The sequence below is a fragment of the Mus musculus genome, chromosome 13 (assembly GCF_000001635.26).
Source record: "Mus musculus strain C57BL/6J chromosome 13, GRCm38.p6 C57BL/6J".
NCBI lineage: Eukaryota > Metazoa > Chordata > Mammalia > Rodentia > Muridae > Mus > Mus musculus.
The window spans coordinates 60,932,998-60,941,940 of NC_000079.6; the positions used below are offsets into that span (position 1 = coordinate 60,932,998).

Below are 8,943 nucleotides of genomic sequence, written 5' to 3' on the forward strand. Positions count from 1 at the left end.
CCACACCAACTCCAGCAGAATCTGTGTGACGAGATTTACAGACTGAGGTGAATACTTCAAACGAAGGAGGCCTTCTGGAACTGGTTGTGGAACTCTTGCCTGGCACAAAATATTGATCTGTAGTTGTCATGGCAATTTATCTCTTTTGTTATCTCTTACTCTTTTTCTTATTTATCACATGTTCCTGGTAGCCTGGGCTACAATCTTAGGTGAGAATAATGGGTAAGGCACCATCCCTTGAGATGGGGGTCACTAACATGACTTTATCTCTGGGAAAACCAATGCTTTACTTCATAAATCATTTACAAAATTATATCATAGTATTATGATAGATAAAAACTTTCCAAACAATAAAATTTCATATGGCTACATGTGTGTCATTGGAAGTAGGCTTTGGTATATGGATAAGAAAGCCTTAAATAAAAAGAATAAAAATAGTTTAAATTTATGCATTGAAGATTTATAAAAAAACCCAGGCATTAGATGTTAAAAATAATTGTTCATAAAGATTTATTAACCTACTCTTGGAAATATGCCACTAGCCTTTGATGACCGCTCCACTGAATATGTCCTTTCAGAGTGGTAACATTAGGATGATTTCTATTAATAATGATGTTACTTGTTCTGTTTATGATTCACTGAATACATCTTTTCAGAGTTGTAATGCTTGCTTGATTTTTGTGCTTTACTGTTCCAAATAACAATGGTATTTGTGATTGCTTCATTGAACATATCTTCTAAGAGTTTTAATATATATATTTTTTTAATGTATAAAACCCCCTGCTTGAGAGCTGCAAAATACACTCAGATTCAAACTGCCTCTGTGTTTGTTTCTGGTTTTCACTGCCGAATCCTGACCCACCTAGCTTTGAGGACCCTCATTCAAGGGAGCCCCATACCCAACTGGGGTGGTTAATGGCATCAACAAAAAAAGGAAACCTGACTCCCATAATGAGAGAACCATGCATTCTTTCTGTTAGAACACCATGCCTTATACCCGTGTTTATACACATAAAAACTTACTGAAGCAAAATGGGAAAGAAGCAGAATACTAATTTAATATCTAGCTTTAATTTTAAGGCGTCATGGTATATATTCATTTTACTAAAGTGAAAATTAAAGATTGTTATGAGAATCATTTAAACAATTTAGGGCTTGGGCAAAAACTGGTAGTTTATTTATTTATTTTTAAATTAGGTATTTTCTTCATTTACATTACAAATGCTATCCCAAAAGTTCCCCAGGCCCTCCCCCGCGACTCCCCTACCCACCCAGTCCCACTTCTTGGCCCTGGCATCCCCCTGTACTGAGGCATATAAAGTTTGTAAGACCAAGGGACCTCTCTTCTCAATGATGGCCGACTAGGCCATCTTCTGATAGATATGCAGCTAGAGACATGAGCTCCGGGGGTACTGGTTAGTTCATATTGTTGTTCCACCTATAGGGTTGCAGACCCCTTTAGCTCCTTGGGTACTTTCTCTAGCTCCTCCATTGGGGGCCCTGTGTTCCATCCAATACCTAACTGTGAGCATCCACTTCTGTGTTTGCCAGGCCAAAGAACTCACATGATATGTACTCACTGATAAGAGGATATTAGCCCAGAAACTTAGACTACCCAAGATACAAGATACAATTTGCAAAACATATGAAACTCAAGAAGAACGAAGAACAAAATGTGAACACTATGCCCCTTCTTAGAATTGGGAACAAAACATCCATGGAAGGAGTTTCAGAGACAAAGTTTGGAGCTGAGACGAAAGGATGGACCATCTAGAGACTGCCAAAACTAGTAGTTTTATTGCATGAATGTGCCTCAGAGTTTACACCACAGTGTTAATCTTACATGAATTCAATGTTACACTACACAAAGCAGGTGCTGGAAGCTGTGATGGGATGCCTCCTGCTGTTGAGCCTCTCCAGCATCATTCCTCTCATACCAGGAGACAGAAGACTTCCAAGGCAATGGCAGAGTGCTTGCTTCACTTCTAGCCTATGCTATTGTTACCAGTCAAGCCACAGCTGTTACTCTGGCTGGAATAAAAGCACACATCACATTAATTAGAACGGCTGCAGCACAGTGGCTTTGTCACAATACTACCCTGACATATATTGCCTTCATGTTCACCATGTTCAATGCCAAAATACAGTATATCAATCATGAAGAAAAGGTTGTCAGCCACAACACAGTAAAAACTCTCCTCACATTTCAAAGAGCTGAACACTTAGTCAAACAGTGAACTGCATGTTGTTTCACACCTGAAGCAAGTGAGGACTTCAGTTCCTTCTCAGCTTTCTGTGGGCAGCTGAGGGTGGGAGTGTGACTCTGTCATACCTGAGCCCTTCCAGGTGTCAGATAGCTGTTCTTTCCCAAATCTTCATATTCAGGCAAATCAGGAGCCATTTCTCCTCTATTCAGTGAGTTTCCATAGCAATTTGTCTTGAATTCTTCTGGAGTCTTTATAAATAAGCAAACAATACATTAAAACCAAGAGACTAACTGTAAGGAAATGGAGTGAAGAAACAGAATTAACAATCAGTGTCTCACTCACCAAGTCACTAAATTGATTCAGGCCCATGTAGAAGCTGGTCTTGCCCTGCTCATAGTCTGCATTGTGTGCCTCAATTTTCTTCTTATTCTCCTCCCACACGAGTCTTCTGTGTCTTTCTTCATTCTGAAAATGAGTACAACAGATAGCATTTCTCATCTTAACACCACACACAAGCTGAGGAAATGGTATGTAGAGAAAGAGGAGCCATAGTATGTGGTCTCATGACACTGTTGTCAGCCATTCTCCTCACCCAGAGGGTCATCAAAGCTGCCCACCTTGGGTTCATAATGCATGTCTTTAGGCAAGTCCTTAGTGATGGCTTGTCTTTACGGCCATATTTATGCCCACAGACTCCCAACAGCAAGAGTCCTTCTTTCTGAGATCCCTCTAGACTGTGCCCATTTTACCAACCAGATTGTAGGCTTTTGCAAATTTCGTCTTCCATTCTTTCCACTCATTATCCAAACTTGGATCAGGGGGTGGAGCAGCTGACATCATTCCCAAGCAGAGGATGAGCAGGAAGACAGCACTATTTGGGTTCCCAAAACATAGACAAGTTGTTGTCCAATACTATGGTCAGACCCAAAAGGTAAACACAAGTAATATCATACACACTGTCTAAGCTCTATTTAGCAATATATATGTATGTGCATATACGTATGTAATAACAATGAGTGAAAAAAGAGGACAGAATTTAAAAAGTATCAGAAAAGGCATGTCTGAGAATGTGAGGCAGAAAAAGGAGGAGAACAAAAATGTAATCCTATTAGTATCATAAAAAACTAAGAGACAGACAAAGAAGAAAACAAAGCAAAAACAAAACAGTGAATAAAACTTACAAAATAGGAGATGTCTCAGGTAACCAGAGTAGAGCTGTGAGGAAATTTGCTGAAAATGAGTTAGTAGGTAGGGGGTCTGTGTACCTTGCTTTTCTCTGCTCTCACCTGAAGTGCTGCAGCTTCTGTTCACAGATAGAAACCATCATTTTGTTGTCCACGGTCTCTGAAGAGCAACTGACAGAGGAGGCTGGTGGTACTTGAGGAGAGCAGCCTGTGGCTCCGCCTTTTCCTTCCTGGAGCACTGCTAGCTCTTTCCTGAAGCCTCTGCCTGGCCCACAGAGCAGACGTCACAAGCCAGCTTCGCTAGTGAGTTATTACAGACAGGAAAACATCTAGAGACTGATCAGACCCAAGGAACAGGCTGAGTCATACAGCAAGGATGCGACTTTTCTGAGAATGCCAAGACTCACAGGATGTCTGGTGTTTTATAGATAACAATTGTTAGAGAACACAATTATGGCAGGATGAAGTCAGTGGGGAGAGCTACAGTGTCTCACAGCAGTACTTCAGATTCTGCATCTGTAGATAGAGCATCAAGCAGTGTGTACCTGTCGGTGTCTGTCTTGCTTAAAATACAGCCTAAGACTGACAGAAGCACCTTGAGAGGATGAAACAACCACTCATAAACAGAGAAGTCTGAAACACTTATCACTTCCCCTGAACATCAGTGTCTCAGCTCAGGGATTCACAGTGTTTAGGAAAAGTGCTAGAATTGCCCAAACCAAACAAAAGATGCCTGAAGCATATGTGGCCTGCAGGGTTTGATGGGACAACTGAAGTGTTTGACTGGACATGCAGGGGTTTCACTGGACATGAGGATATTCCTGTGTGAACTTCTCTGTGACTCTGACAAGCACTGTTGAGCCTATGATTACAAAGCAGATTTAACAAAAGTCAGAAAAGACTGCAGTGTCTTTGGCTGAGAAAATACAGAGGATACAAATTTCTACATGTGATCAGAAGTTTGTTTCCATTTTGATATAACATATGAAAGGGTAAATCAGTAGATGTATGGCCATTTTCCTCTGATGTTCTCCAGAGTTGTACCAAATTCTTGTCTGCCTCATAATTGAGATTTGATGATTTTTGGATGTTTGTTACAGGCAGAATTGGACGGATAGATGAATACTTTCCTAAAACATGCATAGACTTCCCCATGTCAAACTGGATAATCTAAGTTGAGAATTGTTATACACAGATAGCAGCAACTCAGCTTAGTTCTACATTACAATTAAAATGATAGAAATCTCTTCATATTTGTGGTCAAGGTATAGTAGTCTTTGGTTCACGTTTTCTGCTACATTCTTTAAGATACTCATGGAACATTCTTCAAAACTGACCATATCCTTGGACATAAATCAATTCTCAACTGATGTACAAAAAATTAAAATAACACCTCCATCCTTTCTGAGCACCATGGAGTAGCACAGGATATCAAAAGCAATGGAAAGCTTATAAACACCTGGAAATGAAAAAATTCATAGTGAATGAAAATGGGTCAAGATAGACATCAAAAAGAGATCAAAACATTGTTAGACTTAAATTAATTACATGACATAGTCAAAGTTATGGGACACAAATGAAGGTGGGTTTAAGAGATCTAAGCTCATATCCCTAAGTGCTTACATAAAAATTTGAGTGATCTTATTTTGCAGAGTTTTCCCCGTCCAATCATATTAGGGCAGTGGGAGGCTTGTGATTGGACAGGAAAAGGGAGGCAGAGGGAGGAGTTGAGGATACAGGGGTGGGGGGGGGGGGGAGTCTGAGGAGGAAAGGGAGAACCAGAATGGAGGCTGACGTGGTGTTATCAAAAGGTTAGAATAATTATGTTAAAGCTTTATGATTATCATTTGGCTCTGAAGTTACTGTATTGGCATCTTGTAAATTTTGTCTTTATTGGTACATAAATCGGATCGGCTAATTAAACATTAAGAGTCTTGATTCTAGTGGGTAATTAGATGTTGAGATGGCTAAAAAGGGGTGCATGGGGCATTGCATAAAAGCTATAGGGACTTGGGGTGAGGCTCCAAGAGATGGCCTGATGAGAGCCTTGAGAGACTTAAGACACCATCTTTATAAACAGCAAGAATTCTGCTATGTTTTGTAATATTTGATAATAATTTAATTATAAATACTATTCATTATTCTCAAGTTAATGATTGTAAACTTATTAAAATATATAGTAAAAGTTAGGCAACTCAGGAATGCTATAAGAAAAATATTTTTCCCCAGAAAAGAACTCAAAAATTGGCTATTTGATAACAAAAACTCAGATCTGAAAACATACACACAATTACCATTATACTGACTTTAGCACCTTGCTTTTACATACTTTGGAATACATAAAACAACAATTAATTTAAAAAGGAGGCAGTTAATTTGGGAGAGAGAAAGAAGAGGTATATGGGAGAGTTTGTGGGGAGGAAAGGAGAGGGGTAAATGATGTAATTAGAATCTCATAGAATTCGAAAAACCAAAAAAAAAAGTAGAAAAAAAGAATCTCATAAAATGAAGTAGAAAGAGTTCTCCTGCACAGGTGCAGAGATGTCTAACAGATTAAGGAGCCATCACTTTACAGAGAATGCAAACAATTTTAATCTATCATATTAATGTGAATTAAGATCATTGAATTCCTGAAATTTTTAATTAGACTTTCAGACAATTGTTGAGAGAGTACACTTAAAACCTGAGGAACAAAACATAATAAAGGATGGAATACTGATTCTATATTGAAACGACCACTCACACTCTTCTCTGAACACCAGCACACAGTTAATTATGCCTTCACACAGAACTATGTCTTATCCACCTAACAATTTGCCTTCACAAAACCTGAAAGAAACCAGAACACTGCCTTTTGAATAGTTTTATTTTAAAGATATAGACTTGCATCTTCTTTTTAAATTTTAAATTTAAAAATGATTCTGAAGGTCATTTATATAAATGAGTTGAGAGCATGGATTAAGGTAATGGTAAGGTTTTATTAGTGTGAACATGTTTTGGATTTCATATCATAGTATATATTTAAGGGACTTGAGTGCAGGATCCCACTTGTCAGGGGATACTGAATTGGGGAAGTCCCTGCTGTTTTTGCTTGCCCTTGCCCCAGTTCAGATCTTCTTTTTCACCATCAGGCAGTTCATATGTTGGGGCAGAGATTTCTTAGACAATGGCACAGTGGCTGTTTCGCTCGTTGCCTAACTTCATACTGCTGTCCATGTTACTGTGGCTGGAAGGAAAGCACATGTTGCATCAATTAGAAAAAAATGTAGCTCAGTGGCTTTATCATAGTATCTCCTGGAATGTCCGCCCTTCAAGGGCACTAGCCATGTCTAAAGCTCAGTAAGCAGTACATGTACCATGAGCAAGAAGGGAAGGTAGTCACCTACAACCACATATCAACTCCAGCCACATTGTATGGAGCAGAACACTTAGACAGTGGACTGCATGTTGTCCCATAGCTGATATAAATGAGGGCTTCAGTTCCTTCTTGGCTTCCATGTGGGAATGTGACACTGTCATACCTGATTTGGTACAAAAAACCCATCGCCACTCTCTGTGTAATCCTCAAATTCAGGGTCATCAACAACTGGCTGTGGTTTGTTTTCCTCCTCTTCAAACATTGGGTGTAAAACAGTAGTCATTATTTTCATGAGTTCTTCATCAGTCTTCATGGGAAAAGCAAATAAAAAGTTGAAAACTAACAGACTAACTGTAAAGTTCTGAAGTGAAGAAATAGTTAAACTGTACAAGTCAAACTTACTAGCTGACCGGAGGCACTCATTTCTATGTTGGAGCCTTCCGTCTCCTGGTCATTTTCGCTACTGTGAAGTTTGTTAGTCTTCATAAACTTACTCCACACTGCTTTTATGAGAACTTCTTTATCCTAGAAATGAACACAAGTGACAGCATTTCCTTCATACTAACTCTACACTCAAGCAGAACAAGTAGATTTACAGTGAGAGGTGAAGAGGAGTCATGGGGAGGGATCACTGTACACTATAACTAGCCTTTCTGTGCACTCTGCATTTTGGAAATGTTGGTCTCCTTGTATTCATAGTACACAATTTTAAGGATCTCCTTGGTTGACCACTAAGACCTCTTCTATGCCTATATACTCCTAGTAGCAAGCACTATTCTCCTTGAGATCTCTTTGGACAGTTCCCATGTGACCAACCAGCCTGCCAGTTTCCTCATATGTTACCTTCTGCTCTTGCAGTTCAGCATCCAACTGCGCTTCAGGGACTATAGCAGCTGAGGCCACTCCCAGGCATAGGATGACTAGGAAGATTGTAGGAGTCATGTCTCAAGTACCTAGAGGAAAAAGGATAAATCTCTGTCTAAGTATTTCAAAGTTACTATTTTTTTAACTGAGAAATTAAGGCATTAATTAAGGATCAAGACTGTCACTGGAAAGAGAGGCCCATTGGACACGCAAACTTTATATGCCCCAGTACAGGGGAATGCCAGGGCCAAAAAGGGGGAGTGGGTGGGTAGGGGAGTGGGGGTGGATGGCTATGGGGGACTTTTGGTATAGCATTGGAAATGTAAATGAGCTAAATACCTAATAAAAAATGGAAAAAAAAAGGATCAAGACTGTTTGAAATATTTCAAGTATTTATCTAAACAATGTGGAAAAGTCTAAGGATGTGGTTTATTTGCAGAAAATATATCGAGGTATTTGTTAGTAGCTGTTCATGGTTCTAGTGATGGAAATAGCTAAGTAGTGTGAGTTTCAGTTTTCAGACAGATGTTCATGTACATCAAGATTCTAAAAGCTATTGCTGTAATCGAGGACTTAAGGCAGATCTCGTCTAGGATTTATAAAGACTAATGAGACTTCAAAAGGTGAAGGACACTGAACATCATCTTCCTCCCTTTTACACAGCATGAACTACCATATGTCTTGGACTCTCCCCTCTTGAATGATAACAGTCTAGTCTGTGCTTCCTGGAGAAGGCAGGAATGACAGGATCTGCTGATCCATCTGACACACCACTGTCACTGTAGCTCCCGAGTCTCTACTCACTGCCAGAGAGAAAATGGTCTACTCAAGGTCATGCAGTCAGGTATAAAGTAGACACTCCCAGGATTCTCAGGTCAAGATTTTCTAGGTCTTCTGCTTAATTCCCCTAGAAGACACCAAGTCAGGAGCATGCTGCCTGGTGTTCCTTCTGCAGGAATGGATTTAAATTGTGTTGGTATGGAAAAAAGTAATCCTAACTGGGAAGTACTGGGCATGGTTGCCATTTTTCAGGGCACCAACTGGAACTCCCTGTAACAAGGCTCAGACTTATACTCAAAGGGATCTAGCACAAAGTTGTATGCCCGAGGGGCCTGTTTTTTCTTTGGCTCTTCCATTCATCCTCCTTGTTTCTCTACACCAAGGCTCCTGATGGTCAGATTTTCTCTTGTGCCTCATTCTCCAGGGAGTTCCTCCAGGGCACTCCTCAAGTCCTCAATCTGCTTTGGCCTTACCTGTGATGTCCAAAGCTGTGCTGGGCACTCCAGTGGTTCAGCTCTTCAGAGGTCCTTGGAGATCCAGAATCTAGCTG

General features: G+C 39.9%; 2 protein-coding genes across 3 annotated transcripts; both read right to left on the minus strand.

The window, feature by feature from the left end:
• Positions 1-1,157: 1,157 nt before the first annotated feature.
• Ctla2a (cytotoxic T lymphocyte-associated protein 2 alpha) lies at positions 1,158-3,628 on the minus strand. Of its 2 annotated transcripts, none has more exons than NM_007796.2 (5): positions 3,494-3,628; positions 2,961-3,078; positions 2,550-2,672; positions 2,333-2,455; positions 1,158-2,031 (listed from the first exon to the last, which is right to left on the minus strand). In NM_007796.2, the coding sequence occupies exons 1-5, from the start codon at positions 3,532-3,534 to the stop codon at positions 2,023-2,025; spliced, it is 414 nt and encodes a 137-aa protein (NP_031822.2). In that variant the 5' UTR covers positions 3,535-3,628; the 3' UTR covers positions 1,158-2,022. The 2 variants fall into 2 exon arrangements, with proteins under 2 accessions (NP_031822.2, NP_001139271.1); NM_001145799.1 differs by having other exon boundaries at positions 3,473-3,569.
• A 1,866-nt stretch (positions 3,629-5,494) lies between these two features.
• Tpbpa (trophoblast specific protein alpha) lies at positions 5,495-8,939 on the minus strand. The gene is made up of 5 exons (NM_009411.5): positions 8,867-8,939; positions 7,593-7,702; positions 7,152-7,274; positions 6,913-7,056; positions 5,495-6,617 (listed from the first exon to the last, which is right to left on the minus strand). Exons 2-5 carry the CDS (start codon positions 7,689-7,691, stop codon positions 6,609-6,611), a joined length of 375 nt encoding a protein of 124 aa, NP_033437.2. The 5' UTR covers positions 7,692-7,702; positions 8,867-8,939; the 3' UTR covers positions 5,495-6,608.
• Positions 8,940-8,943: the final 4 nt, after the last annotated feature.